Source organism: Curcuma longa, chromosome 6 (genome assembly GCF_044706935.1).
Source record: "Curcuma longa cultivar G26 ecotype Majalengka, Jawa Barat chromosome 6, ITB_CL_G26_1.1, whole genome shotgun sequence".
NCBI lineage: Eukaryota > Viridiplantae > Streptophyta > Magnoliopsida > Zingiberales > Zingiberaceae > Curcuma > Curcuma longa.
In genome coordinates, this window is record NC_133866.1 from 6307132 (window position 1) to 6321994 (window position 14863).

The following is a 14863-nucleotide window of genomic DNA, read 5'->3' on the forward strand; positions in this document are numbered from 1 at the left end:
TCCTCTCCTCTCCGCCGTCTCCGATGGATCTATGGAGAAGAGAATAGCATAGGGGTTGGGATCTGTTTTGATTTACTCGGCGGCGGATCGGTCGTCCTCCTTCGGAGATCCTTCGAGTTCGGCGTGCCTTCGAGCGGTTTGATTCCCTTTCGCCAGTAGGTTTTGGCTTTTGGAGGCATAATCGTCGCGATTCGGTCAATTACAGAGTTGGTGAAGCAATTCGTGCGGGATATTGCAGGTAAGAGAAAGTTCTGGGTGATGCGGTGAATTCTTGTTGCTCTGTTCTGGTTTTTATTGTTTTCTCGTCGCCGATGTACTTTGGTCCATATTTGGGGATGTTTACTTCTTGTGCTTTGTCTTCGCTAGAATTGGGGTTTTGGCTCCTTTCTGGCATAAAAATTGAATCTTGGTCCCTTCTTTCTGGCAGGAATTTACAATTTTCCAGGTAAACTTGATTTCTTCTGTGGGTGTTTGTGTTTCTGCGTGGGTTATAACATAGATACATGAGATAGATCTGGATAATTTGGTTTACCAAAGGATGGAAAAGATTTGAAATGAAGATTTTGAGTAGCAGATGATAAGGAAGTTATTTTCCTCGTTTTCAAAAGAAAAAGGAACTTATTTTCTTAAAACAGACTGAATTCTATGATATGGTACATAGTTGCACTTAGGAACTTGCAATATGGTCCAGTGAAGATGAGTCTGCTCTCGTCTGTTGTCCGGAACAGATTCCGTACTTGAAAGGATTTACTTCTTTTTCAAGTTTTGTCGTTTGGTTGGTAAACAGGAGTTCGTTTTGTTCCTTCTACTAAAATGTTTGACATATTCTATCATTTTTGATAGGAAACACGAGTTAGTGTTTAGTTCATCTATGAATGCAATTTCAAAGTGTTCTTTACCCTTTGAATTTATATATCATGATGACGCTTATTAATGCGTGTCTGTCTCTTTGCTGATTGCTATTTTGGCCTATTGACTAAGGATCAGTTATCCCTTCCTACAGGCTCCTACTTATCTGCGTAGTCGTGAGAAATTAATGATAAGATGGTAAAATTGGTTTAACAGTGAGAATAAATTTATAAATTCATTAGTTATGGTGATGGACCTGTCTTTAATTATGGAGAAAGAAACATACTAGAGTCTGCCATGGAGTACTACTTAATCAGAATCTAAGAATATACATGAAGAGACAGTTATTCTGACTGTCTCAATCAGTTCATTCTGTAACACCCAAGACTATCTGGATTAGAGGGTGCGATATCGAGTTGAGGGCAGATTCGGTTTGGGAAGAGCAAGACCATCAGATAGTAAATGGACGGTTCTGACCTGCATTATGGAAGAACGCCGCCTCGCATCTTGTGAAACAAGTCTCAGCTAGAGGTACAGTGCCAATCTGGATTACCATGTTGTGCTGAACTAGGGAATTTAAAATCTCAGTTCCATCCTGGTTCCTTCAAGGCTCTCAAAGAGAGATGGCTGATTACAATTGGAAGCTCTGGATTTGTGGCAGTTTCATTCAGCTTCATTATACCCTAAATTCTTCTTGATTGTCTTTGCTGCCTGGAATAAGCCTATTTCCAAACAAAGAATTATTTCTCCTCTCTTTATGAAACTTGTTATTCAGTGTCAATCTAATCACATGATTTTTTTCAGAAATTTTCTAATGCGTTTGAATCTTGATGATCTTCCAGCCAATTGTCCTACTGAATTTTTGGTTTAATTTATTCATACTACTTAGCCACACCCAATCTCTGGCATTTTCAACTATATGTTGGCATGCACACATGTCCTGACTTATTACAATCCATATGTTTTATGAGATACTGCAGGAAAAGCAACATATTTGCAAGATGGACATTTAGTAAATTTCAGAGTAATTATTTGTTGGGTCATTTGTTAAAGCTCAGGAATTTTTCTGCAAAGAAATATCTTGTTGTATATTATATTCCAACAAGTCCCTTTATTTTGAAATTTTAATCAATTACAAAAGCAAAAATCTATTAACCATACAATTTGTTTTCTCAGGTGCTTCAGAGTGTGATTTAATGGGAAATAATGAAGCTGCAACACCTTCAAAGACTGAGAAATTGCCTTCACCTGTGCAGGTGGGTGGATGCTTTTTTTTTTGAACATTAAACATCATCTTTTAAATAAAAAAACTGGCTCTAGTTGGTGGGCCCAGATGTATTGGTTCAGTGGTCAATGTAGGTAATCCCCTTATGGAAAGCAAAAGGAATAATTTCATTTTGTGCTTTCAATATATCACTAATTTTATACCATCCTTATCATACCTAAATCTCTGAAGATCAGTTTTTTTTTTTCTTTTTTGCTAGTAGCCTAGTAGTGAGAAATATAGTTCTTTTTTTCCAACTCGTAAATAATCGTTCTTTGCAGTTGCAGGAGCAGCCTGCTCTTCATCCATATGCTGACTGGGCAGCTATGCAAGTTGGTCACTACTAGATTTTATTTGTATGGTTGTGGATAGTATCAAAGAAAATTACCAATGACAGGTCATTTCTTATCTTTCAGGCATATTATGGTCCTGGAATGATGCATCCTTATTTCAGCACTTCTGTTGTACCTGGTTATGCACCGCATCCATACATGTGGGCTCCTCGGGTACATGAAACTCTTTGTTCATGTCCTGAACTCTTCTTTTCTAGTTACTTTTTATTTCTAAAAGGTGGATTCGCTATAGGATAGCATGTATTAAGTAATGTAGTTAGTATTCAAGCATTGGCGGGCCTTTTTTAAGGAAAAATATCATTAACATAATTTCGTATGACCCTTTTGTACAAATTTGGGAAATTGGGTTTGATCCCTGTGTACATCAATGCATGACTTCTTGAAAGTACTTTTCCATTCTTGCTCTATTCTTTGAGTCTAAGATGGGATGTGTGACATTACTACAAAGAATAAATGGAAAAACGTGCACTATCTCAGTATGAGCCTCTGATTCTGTCTTAACTGCTGTAAAAGACAGAGACACCACTGAGTGCTAAGTTGATATGCTTTGGGACCAATAGGAGTATAATCTAACATCCTTAACAGTTTCAAGCTAGTAGGTAATGGATATCATAGTACTGGTGGTGCAGAATGTACTCCCATAGGAAATTCAAAGCAAGTTTCTGTACCAATTTATGAAGCCACGTTATTTCCTAGTCCCAGTGGTAAGAGTTACAACTGGTGAGGAACCAAAGCTATGGCTTTCTATGAACTAAAACCTATGCATTTAGATCAAATACAAGTTATTTGTGGAAAAAGTCGGATCAGGGACTTCATGTTAACATGCAACAGGAATGAAGAGAAATGCTAGAATAGAACATGTGGGATAATAAAATTCATTTTGATCTTGAATTGGAACATAAAAGTAGACTTTGGAAGATGTATGAATATTTTTTTTTCTTAAGATTAACTAGATTAGATATGCATACAATAAGATTCCCCAAATGTCAGTCTGTTGTTGGTCACAGAACTAAGATTGGAACTGCAAAAAATGTTAAAGTGGCAATACAGCATGATTTTTTATTGTAAGTGACTATTATATAACTTTCATCATCTTGATAATTGTTATAATTTTTTTTTCATGAACTTAGCCTCTTGTTCCACCTTTTGGGTCTCCATATGCTGCAATGTATCCAAATGGAGCTTATCCACACCCATCAATGCCTCTTGTAAGTTGTCTGTGTTGGACTACATTTGCTGTGTTGGATATCTAACAGCTGTTATATGTAAAGCTTACTATATCGATGGTGATTGACTGTTAGAGTTCTTTTAATGAGAATTATGCTTTTATTTGCAGGGTTCTCATGCGCCACATCCTGCCGCAACTGAGGCAGTTGTGGTGAACACTATTTACTTTTGCAATCTTTTGGTTGTACTTCATTTTTAAAAAAAATAATTATTTGGTCCCTTTTTTACAGATGGCAACCCCTTTGAGTGCAGAAGCTCCTGATATATCATTAGGATGCAAGGACAATTGGTTAGCGACTAAGCTTAATGCAACTGTGGGAAACAAAAGTTCAAACAATGCATCAGGTGCTCATGGGAATGAGCTGTCACAAAGGTTTATTCAACTGTATATTACTGAAATTAGTCAGATAGTTTACTTTGATTGGATCTCTTAGAGAACCTTTTTTTGTTATAAATACAGTGGGTATAATAGTGCAGATGGGTCAAGTAATGGAAGTGATGGGAGTGATTCAGCAGGAGTAATGCCCTTCTGCCCTCTTCTTTATTTCTTTTCTGTTTCAAAAGTATCTTTGGTACTTTCTTGAAAATATTCAGAATGTTTTGTCTTGTTATAGGGGTCTAGCAACCATGTAAAGGTTGGTTCGGAAGATAGGCCATCATCAGGTATCACTGCATTACTCTCTAAATGAAGCATCAGTGTTCCAATTTGTTTGAAATATTATCTATTTGCACATCATTTATAATTCAAAATATTATTTCGAGGATTCATATGTATTATGTGAAATTACTTTGAAATCGTGATATATGTTTTCTTATTGCAGATGAAAGAAACATTGACTCAACTATCAATCCTGCTAATGGGGGAGGAAAAACTTCCTCCAAAGTCTCTTTTGGAGTTTCTGGGACACCTACTGATATTGCTGGAAATCGAGTGAGAAATAAAACTTCCCCTGGTCCAGCACAACCATTGGTAGTGAAAAACACTGGCACCCCTGTCCCTTCATCAGCAATTCCCATGATGCCTGGTTGTAATGGTGTACCTTCTGAACTATGGATACAGGTTCAATCTCAAGTCCAGATGTTTGTTGTTTTTTTTTTATTTCTGTTCTTGGAATTGCTACTAAAACTTGCAGAAGCAATTAATGATCAGCCATGTGTTTATTGCTGTAAAAAAATATACTCTACTTTATTATCTTATCGTTAATCTTTCGCATTAATATGCTCAGCATTTAGTTTATTTCTCAATCCTCATACATTGTTGTAATAGGTCATTAACTGTGTTCAGAATTGATTACCATTTGTGCTCAATCTCAGAATTGTCTTGTAGATTCTTATAAAGAAGCATCCCTTCAAGGAACAAAATGCAAATCGACATGTTTCTTTATTACCCTGCATCTAAGCTAGTTGTTGATGCTTTAAATTCTAAAGCACTTCTATTGCCGGCAGCATATAGAAGTGTTCCTTTTCTTGACGCAGCTTGTCTCAACTAAATCTCTAGGCGATTTATTTCTTCAGGATGAGCGAGCACTGAAACGGGAGAAAAGAAAACAGTCTAACAGAGAGTCTGCCAGAAGATCAAGGTTGAGAAAACAGGTATTTAAGTTCGACTTTTGACCGATATCACTTTCATCTTTCTCTTGTTGCTAAAATTTCGGTTGTTTTGCATTTCAGGCTGAAAATGAGGAACTTGCAAAGAAAGTGGATGCCCTGGTTGCTGAAAACACAAATCTTCGATCTGAAATTAGTCGACTTATCTCAAGCTCTGATGCACTGAGAACCGAAAACTCAGTTTTATTGGTACTCTTATCTTGTCTCATTGCTATAATCCATCTTTATACAGTAGGTGAATGCAAGATCTGCAGACAGAATATGAATTATATCAATAATAATCTGAATCTCACAATTTGTTTTATTCTATTGACAGGAGAAACTGAAGAATCTACAAACAATCCATGCCGAGGAGCCATCTCTTCCTAACGTGGAGATTGAAGGTGCACCATCAATTGTTGCCGCAAACTTACTGTCAATGATTGATAAACCAAACTCGATTAGCTCGGGTGAAAATCTAGAAGCCGGCAGCGCTGATGACCCAAATGGCAAGCTTCAGCAGCTTCTCGACACTAGTCCAAGAACAGAAGTTGCTGAAACTGTGTTGACCATGATTCCAGTGACAGTGCAGGATAAGTGATTATAGTGATCCTGTATAATCTTCTTCTTCTTCTTCTTCTTTTCACGGCTTATGAGAATCCATGTAACGACGTTGGAAGCTTTTAGAAATCCCAACTACTAATGGATGATAACTAGGAATCCATGTAACTACTTTGTTGGAGGTTCAGAAATCCCAACTGCTAATGGATGACAAGAACTGCTGTAAGATCTTTGCCAAAGTTGTTGCCTTAACCAGTAGCTTGTTTGTGCTTTGTAGTTACTTTAGGATTGTAAATGAATTGAGCTGAGTTTGTTTGGGGGTGTTCAAATTTATTCATTTATTTTGCCAAGATTGTTTAATTTTATTAAATTTATTTCTTATTTGTTTGTTAAAAGTATGATCTAATCGAAACAAGTGCTATTTATTATATTTAAAATTTAACTAAAATAATAATTTAATAATAAAAACTTGTTATTTTTAATTTTAATGATATTGTATTAAAAATATTATATAAAGTGAAAATTTACTTTAACAAAATCTCGAAATTACGGGTGTGTTTTGAAAATGTAGAAACATTTGGGGTGAAATGAAATTGTGTATACTATAAATTCGGATAATTTTTTTTTCTTTTTCTTTTTTAGGGTTTTAATTCGCCACAGAGAGAGAGGAGAGAGAGAGAGAGAGAGAGAGAGCGGATTGGAGTTTGGACGATGGTTGGTTGCTCGAGAAGCGGGTTTCCGAAGTGGATCCCGGCCGCCACCAGGGTCGAGTTTGATGGCGACTCGTCCGCAAATGCATCGAAGTCGGAATCCCAGTCCACCTCGTCCCCGCCGTCGCCCTCCGCTGCTCATCTCGGCTCCTCGTCGCCCGACTTCCAGATGGGATTTGGGGAGAGGGCGCTCTCTGCCGCGGGTGCCGCTGTGATATCAGCCATCCTTGTGAATCCCCTCGACGTTGCAAAGGTGAGATCTTGACTTTGTTTGTTGTATTCTGTACCATTCCAATGTTTTTGGTTGGGCGAACTCTGTGCCACTTTTCTTTCCGTCGTTTCCAATTGAGTTTCTGGTGGAATCAAATTTGTCTTTTCTCTTCTGATTACTTTTTGGAGTTTTAGCAACCTTCCTATATTGTAAACGCAGACGAGGTTGCAGGCGCAAGCAGCTGGAGTTGCATATTATCCCATGCAGCATCAGTACGGAAGACGCATGGCGTCCCTCGGGCCAACAACGGTATGGTTTTACCTGCTTTAATATACTACTATTTGAGTCAGTGTCTGTTTCTGAATGATCATTCAACTTGTGGTGCTAGCATTACATCTGTTCTTTATACATTGTTAGATTAATACGACCTAAGATGTGCACATTCTGCTCTAGTCGATTCCTGAAAATATGATTGGTTGCTAATTAAGGGCCTCAATATCTGTGGCAGATCATATGAGCAATTAATTGATCGAAAATTTTCAGTACTAGTATTCCTCTATATGGTTAATGACTCTAGTTGATACTTTTGAACTCCAAGACAAATGTCTGAGCTTAAGATATCGGCTGATGTAATTTGGCTATTAAATTTTCTTATTCACTGAGAATTATATTACAATTTGCAAGTTATTCTTCGTTCAGATTGAGTTTTTAGTTGGCATTGCGCATCTGGTTTAATATCATACTGGCATGATGTTTGCCTTTTGCTAAACATGCCATTTTCAGTAAAGAAAATTATTATAGATTTTATTTTGAGAATAGGATTGTTAAAGAATACCATGTTTTTATTTTGAGGACACATCTCTCTTCCAACTATTTAAAATCTTTTGTATTACTGTGTTTGGGTTAGTTATGCGGTATCTCATGACTGACATAACTTTGATAATGTGCTCAGATGATTTCAGATTTGAGATGCTCCCCATCCTGCAATCGTGCTGCTATATTTGGCACTGAATCAGTTTGTCCTCCTGACTGTTTCCAGTACAAGGGCACAATGGATGTTTTCAATAAAGTTGTTAGACAAGTAAGTGCACTAAACTAACACAAATATATAATAATGCCTTTGCAAAATTTCCCCATTATGTCATTTTTTAATTTCTAAAAACAACAGGAAGGTTTTGCTAGATTGTGGAGGGGTACGAATGCAAGCTTAGCATTAGCTGTACCAACTGTGAGTTTCCAATCTCATTGCCATATAGCTGCATAAATTCCTTGATTATATTTTTCCCATCTTTTTTATGTACTTTTATTTTTTGAACTTGCTTTCATGCTATACCTTCTGCACAATTGTTCTCCAATATTCTGGCCCCACATCATAGATGTTTAACATGACCTTAGTTCACAAGGTCTACTACTTAATTATTAGACTTTTTATAAGAGTTTTTTTTTTGAATTTTATCAAATAAAGATGCAAATTTGGAGTATATTTACAATTTATTAATTATTGCTGTGCAATAAGGGTCTAAATTACTACTCTAGGATAATTTATCAAACAAAGATTTTAGATCTGGCTTTTGACAAATCTATCTTGAATTTTGATTTGTGGCAAATCTATTCATGTACATCTACTTTTGTAACCATCACAACTCGTTGCCAATTTACAATTAGCTGATAGATATGTAAGGCTTGTGATTTTTTGGGTGTACCATCATGGGATTTGTAACAAATTTAGCTCGAATTTTGATTTGTAAAATATCTATTCATGCACTTCCAACTTTGTCACCAGTGTAACCCATTGGCAATTTACAATGGATTCTCTTAAAGATGATATAGCATGGTATTTTTTGGGTGAATCAACATGCCTCCTTGATCGACATAGACTAGTAAAAAAATTTAATTGATTTACAATTGCACTATGATTCATTAGGGCTCCTATTTAATTTTGAATTTTTTATCAACCAAAACCATTCCTTGTTGTGTTAGCTCGTTGTGGATGTGTCATGTGGTAGCAAAGGTGCCATATTGTGCCTGGTGATGCCATTAGGTTGAACATAATGTGAACTTTCTTACAAGTTGAAGGTCAGTTAAGTTTATTAAATGCGAGAATTTGGGCTAATACCAAGTTTAATTATTGACCAACTTTTTCATAATGGAATAGGACCTCAATGGCTCAATTTCTTAAAGAATTAAAGTCACAAGGCAATTAAATTTAACAAAGAAAGTATTTGCCAATTTTGGAAGGTCAAACTAACTACTTTAATGGAGTCTTGGATTCAGTAGAATTAGGGCAGGACATGCTAGAAAGAGAAAACAAGCTCATCATCTTACTATCTGTAATCTGACTTTTTATTTAAGTGAATTATTGTAGTCTATAGCTTGTGCAGCATGCAATTTGTTGAGACGTTACTTTTTTTGTTGGTTACATTAATCATAATTTTTTTTTCCTACATGGCTCTGATAGTTTTCTTGAAAATTTTCTATTTGGAAATTTATGTGATACCTTATAGGACTTTGCTTGTAGGTAGGAATATACTTACCCTGCTACGACATATTCCGCAATTGGATGGAGGAGTTCACGACCCACAATGCTCCAATTTTGACACCTTATGCACCTTTATTTGCTGGCACACTTGCACGTTCATTAGCATGTATTTCTTGTTCACCAATTGAGTTGGCAAGAACACGTATGCAGGTAACCTCGTATAACTTCAAGTTGGTTGATTCACTATATTTGCGATGGACTACATGCATTTTATCTTGCCATTAAGCTTTTATATACATAAAGTTTAGAAGACTGAAATATTGCATTATTATTATTAAAGCGAACTATTACATCATATTTGTTGGGCTTAACATAAAACTCTATAACTAAAACATCTTATGTGGAACTAAACTCACAACACATACAATTCGTAACTTTGATAACTCAGTATCTCTAACATCCAATAACTCAATAATGCTAACACTCCTCCAGTTAGAACATAGATATTATGGGTGTCTAACTTGTTATAGAAAGCATTGAGGTTTGGATTGCAGTTGTAGGGAAAGAGATCTTTAAAGCCGTTGAACACAGATATTATCAATGCCTAACATGTTGTTTAAAGAGTTCATGGTTGGATTGTAGTGTTAGGGAAGAGATCTTTGAAGCTTAGTGAACACATTGCAAGATATTGAATTTTGGAAGGATGGGTGACAATTTGCAAGAGCTTGTAGAGTGAGATAGGGATATTAGGGTTCTAACGTCCACTGTTTAGTGCCCCGGTTTTTATGAGGGTATAAAACAACTAGGACAAAAAAAGAGGGTAGAAAAAAGATTCATAGGAAGAAGAATTAAAATATTTTCATCCAATCATTTCTTTTGACAGAAAGAAAGAGAGCAGAAATTTTTTTGAAACTTTATTCATCAAATATAAAAAATTTAAAAAAAAAAAACAGATCAATCTTTTGATTGACTAGAGTTGCTTTTAATTGATTAAATTTAACTTTTAATTAGTTTCTTTCTTATTTTTAGAATTGCATAATAAGATTTATATCAAAGTGTATTGAATCAACTGACTTCTTTTCACTTTTGATTCATATGGAAGAACCATATTGTTTTGTATGAGATCTTATGATGAAGAGGAGGCCAAGTTGTCAAAGTATCTTTTTGCCTCCTGGTGATTGAGCAAGAAAATCCTAATCCTAGGAGACAAAACCACTTAGATACTAAGTTTGAGGGAATGAAATATTTTACTATTATTATTATGAAAGATATTACATCATATTTATAGGATTCACGTAAACTCCTATTACTAAAACATCTAATGTGGGAATGTTGGAGTAAATCCATGGCACATGTAGCTAACAACTCTAATATCCAATAACTCTTACACTTATTACAGAACTTACTCGGCTGATTTGTTCAATCCATTCATGTTTCCAATTACGGGCTTGATTTTGTCATGTTAGGTTTTTAATGCTGCATTTAGGTCATTTTTGCCTCATAAGATAGGGATGTACAGGCGCAATAGAAAGGAATAATCTAAAGAATCTTCTATATTGTTTGCTTGGAAGCCAATGATGGGCATGAAAGGGCAGTGAATTCATGGAGGACAAATTGACCACATCACCCTTTTACCATCTCTCGCTTTGTTTGCCCAATTTTGGGTGGGTTAGTTTCACGGGAAAAGAGTAGCTGCCCTTGGTTTCCCTTCAATTCAACCACTCAAGTAAACAATAAATTCACTTCACTTCCCTTCGCTTTACCTCAAAGCTGGATCTTTTACTGAAGTAAACAACCCCTTAGATCATGTCTCATGATGAAAAGAAATGCAGATGAAAACAGGTTGAGAAAAAGGTTTTCCAGTGATCATGTTACTCTGTTTCTTTGGCAGAAAAGAGGGAAGGAAAGGGCTGGGGAAATCTTTCTTTGGCTAGCTCAAATCTGTTTTTGCTTGATTTTGGGTTGAAAAATACTCTTCATGTGCAAGAGAGCCCAACGCTAAATTCTGCTATCTGTTCATGTGGTGTAGAATGAATTTGTTTACCAATTACCTATATAGCAACTTAAGGCTTAGTCTCCACTGGTTAACCTTTCCTCTGCTTGCTTTCCATACTGCAAAGTCAACTCAGAGATATTAAAATTGTTCGTTAAATTTTGTGTCATCAGGCACATAAAGAATTTAAAGTTGGAGTAAAACCCCCTGGAATTTGGAAAACACTAGTTGGAGTCCTATCTTCTCTCCGTACGAATGAAAACAGCAGCTGTAAGTTGATAGATTTGTATACTCACATTACACTGGTTTAACTCTCCATCAAGTAGGCATGTGCTTGAATTGTAAAATATAAATAGTCTCTTTTAGTTTGTCAAAAAATGGAAACTGTTTTCATGTTGGATAGGAATTGAACTGCCTAGTGAATTCATGTTGGATAGGAATTGAATATAATTTGACACATATACATCCTATTTGATATTGAGTCTTTTTCAATTGATCACTACTTCGATTGATCCACGTGATATTCGTCAAGCGTGTCTAGGTTTTTTTTGTATAATGTTATTCTGATGGTAGATTTGGATAGTTATTTTCTTAGTTGTTTTGCTCCATGTTATAAGCTCAGAGAAGGATTAATATATTTGTATTAGGGTCGTGTGTGCTTTATCAGTAGTTAAGCAGCCCACTCTAAGTCCTTGGTTACTTATTTATCATTTATAAAATACATATTCCAATAAAATAATACCCGTGATCCTTCAATAAATTAATAGTGTTTATGTCATTTCATATTTTGGAACACTTGCAGTGTTTGATTTCTTTTTTCACATGTTCTGTTTTATCCAATTCTAATTTATGGTCATAATATACTGTTTATAGCATCTCATATTTTGGAACATTGGCAGTTTTTGATTTCTTTGTTCACATGTTTTTTCTCATCTGATTCTATTTTCAGGTTTTGACTTGGATTTTGTAACTGAAGTGTCTTATTGTGGTCGCATATTTGTATTTGTGCTTAATAGCTTATTAGATATTTCTGTTATCTTATTCCCTCCTATCAATTTTAACTATGAAACTACAAGACAACTTACTTACAAGGGCACGTATACTTCTGAAAACAGGGCGAGGATACCGTGTTCTATGGACAGGTATGGGGGCACAACTTGCTCGTGATGTTCCCTTTTCTGCCATATGTTGGCCAACTCTTGAACCAGTATGTTCTATAAGCAGCCATTTATGCACTTCTTGTGCAAGTTTTTTTGCATATTCATTTGACTTTTTATGTCGCTTAGAAATGCTTAATAATGTTATGTTTGGCACTTGCCTAATTATATAGATCCGTCGAAGATTACTTTCACTAGTTGGTGATGAAGGCAATGCTGCTAGTGTTCTAGGGGCGAACTTCTTAGCTGGTTTTGCAGCTGGGAGTATTGCTGCCTTTGCTACATGTCCTCTCGATGTTGCAAAAACAAGGAGACAAATTGAGGTTTGCTCTCAGGATTCCTATGTTTCCTTTCGCCTCTCCTTTCAGTTTTCACAATAAATTAGTCGGCATTTGGTACTACCAGCATTCTAAGCTATATGAGGGAGGGATGGGAATCAATCTTCTTCCTCCACCCCATCTTTTTATTGGTTATCCCTATCCAGCAGTAGGAAGCAGTGTTCTGAACATTCTGCTGTTATCGTTCGACATCTTTTTTCCTGTTCTTTCATGATTACACAGACACACACACACAAACAACCTCCCAATTGAGATTCATACTAATTCACTGTTATCTGGACTCTCATTCCAGAAAGATCCATCAAGAGCTCTAAATATGACGACAAGACAGACACTGGCCGAGGTTTGGAGGTACATCTCTTCTTAACACATTGCAATAACTATTCATTTCTGAAGGCATTTTTCTTCTTATCGTTTGCTTTTGTGCCAAACTGATTATTGTGTGACCAACTCACAGTGTAAGTAGTCGATCGATAGATTAAACGACCTGCCTTAATATATGCAGGACCGGAGGCGTCAAAGGCCTCTTTACCGGTGTAGGTCCTCGTGTCGGACGGGCAGGTCCTTCGGTCGGCATCGTAGTCTCCTTCTATGAAGTCGTCAAGTACATTTTACATGAGAGAAACACAGATTCATGAGAGAGTAAGATTGATAGGTATGCAAGTCACTGCTCACGCACATAAGATTATTTTGCTCAAACTCTCTAACTGGGTCAGTCCTCCATGGCTGTCTTCTAACCATACAAGAAAATAAAGACCTCAAACAAACAGAAGAATAAAGACAGCTTCCAATTTTGTCAGAATATACAGACAAACAATTTTCCATTGTTGTATTTCAAGAAGCCAAACAATATAAATTTTGAGCATTTTTTGTTTTCAGTTATTGCTTCCTTGTTATATTTTTGCTCAATTTGAATGTTAAATGATTGTTTCACTCGATCTCAATGTAATTAATCATAAACAAGTCATTCAGTTGCAATCCCCTCCATTGTCCACATCATATCGTATCACATAGTATCACAGTTCAGTCACTGCCGGCCGGCGCCGGCGACGGAGGAGGGAGTCCAGAGGAAGGCGCCGATGGCGAAGCCCCTCTTGTCGGCAAGGTCACCGGCGACCGGAAGCCCATACTGCGCCAGCAAGCTGTCCAGCTTCCACTCCGGCATGGCCTCGTAGTCGTCCTTGCTGTAGCGCGGGTAGTGCACCGGCATCTGGAAGTGCCCCGCTGCCGCCGCCGCCGCCGTTGGTGAACAAGCCGGCGCTGTTTGGCTTTGCTGCCATGGACTCCATTCTCTTTCTCCCTGGAAAAGGGTCAGGGAATCACTGAGTTCATAATCTCTTCCTTTTGAAGACAACCTTTGATATACAATTATTATTATCATTATTATCATACAATGTGAATGAGCTCTCATAAGGTGCATATGGCCATCATGCAAATTTTATGGACTACTCGTTCCATAGATCTTCTTCCGATTTAATCTTAGATATTGATGGACGTTAATTAACAAGGATTAGTTTAAATGTTTAGAATAGATTAGTTTAACAAAGATCTTCTAGCTATTTTTGTACATGATTCTATTAATAGAGTAGTATATATATATATATATATATATATATATATATAGAGAGAGAGAGAGAGAGAGAGAAATGCTCTGTTGCGCGTCGCTTTCCTACGTGCCCGTGCGCGATAGTCGAATCACCGTCTATCACGCGATCGTGAGCCCATCGGACCATCCAAAACTGGGAATGCACAGTAAACACGCCCTCGACCCCCAGCCACTGTCGTCGCTGCCGCATCGCCGTCCGACCACTGTCGGCCGCTGGACCGGGCTCGATCGATGGCCAACTCACCGGTGCACCGCCGGCACTGGATCGGTCTGATTGTGGCTGGAATCCGGCCGAATTCGGTTGGAATCCGGCCGAATTCGGTCGGAATCCGATGCCGGCCGGTGCGCCGGCGAGTTAGCCGTCGATCGGGCCCGGTCCGGCGGCCGACAATGGCCGGACGGCGACGCGGCGGCGGGAACAGTGGCTGGGGGTCGGGGTGTTGCGGAAATACCCGTCACGCAGCGGAGCATTTTCGTATATATATATATATATATAAAGTTGAAGGTGAAACATTGGAAATTTAAAAA

At 37.3% G+C, this 14863-nt stretch overlaps 2 protein-coding genes across 2 annotated transcripts; both read left to right on the forward strand.

Annotated features, from left to right (window-relative positions):
- On the forward strand, positions 1 to 6080 carry LOC141831168 (G-box-binding factor 3-like). The gene is made up of 13 exons (XM_074718585.1): positions 1 to 238; positions 2026 to 2105; positions 2395 to 2445; positions 2530 to 2619; positions 3597 to 3674; positions 3803 to 3844; positions 3924 to 4066; positions 4154 to 4211; positions 4308 to 4356; positions 4515 to 4753; positions 5209 to 5286; positions 5365 to 5490; positions 5618 to 6080. Exons 2-13 carry the CDS (start codon positions 2046 to 2048, stop codon positions 5879 to 5881), a joined length of 1278 nt encoding a protein of 425 aa, XP_074574686.1. The 5' UTR covers positions 1 to 238; positions 2026 to 2045; the 3' UTR covers positions 5882 to 6080.
- Positions 6081 to 6549: 469 nt separating this feature from the next.
- On the forward strand, positions 6550 to 13607 carry LOC141830701 (mitochondrial carrier protein MTM1-like). Its single transcript, XM_074718119.1, has 10 exons — positions 6550 to 6804; positions 6982 to 7071; positions 7715 to 7843; positions 7931 to 7990; positions 9281 to 9451; positions 11408 to 11504; positions 12350 to 12441; positions 12565 to 12714; positions 13022 to 13080; positions 13235 to 13607. The coding sequence occupies exons 1-10, from the start codon at positions 6553 to 6555 to the stop codon at positions 13365 to 13367; spliced, it is 1233 nt and encodes a 410-aa protein (XP_074574220.1). The 5' UTR covers positions 6550 to 6552; the 3' UTR covers positions 13368 to 13607.
- Positions 13608 to 14863: the final 1256 nt, after the last annotated feature.

What these genes read in the sequence shown, in the direction of transcription:
- LOC141831168 (XM_074718585.1), top strand. Translation starts at nt 2,046, where the DNA reads ATGGGAAATAATGAAGCTGCAACACCTTCAAAGACTGAGAAATTGCCT. An exon ending in CACACCCATCAATGCCTCTT is followed by an intron (nt 3,675 to 3,802) that starts GTAAGTTGTCTG and finishes TTTTATTTGCAG; the next exon opens with GGTTCTCATGCGCCACATCC. An exon ending in CCGCAACTGAGGCAGTTGTG is followed by an intron (nt 3,845 to 3,923) that starts GTGAACACTATT and finishes CCTTTTTTACAG; the next exon opens with ATGGCAACCCCTTTGAGTGC.
- LOC141830701 (XM_074718119.1), top strand. Translation starts at nt 6,553, where the DNA reads ATGGTTGGTTGCTCGAGAAGCGGGTTTCCGAAGTGGATCCCGGCCGCC. An exon ending in TACGAATGAAAACAGCAGCT is followed by an intron (nt 11,505 to 12,349) that starts GTAAGTTGATAG and finishes TTCTGAAAACAG; the next exon opens with GGCGAGGATACCGTGTTCTA. An exon ending in ACACTGGCCGAGGTTTGGAG is followed by an intron (nt 13,081 to 13,234) that starts GTACATCTCTTC and finishes TAATATATGCAG; the next exon opens with GACCGGAGGCGTCAAAGGCC.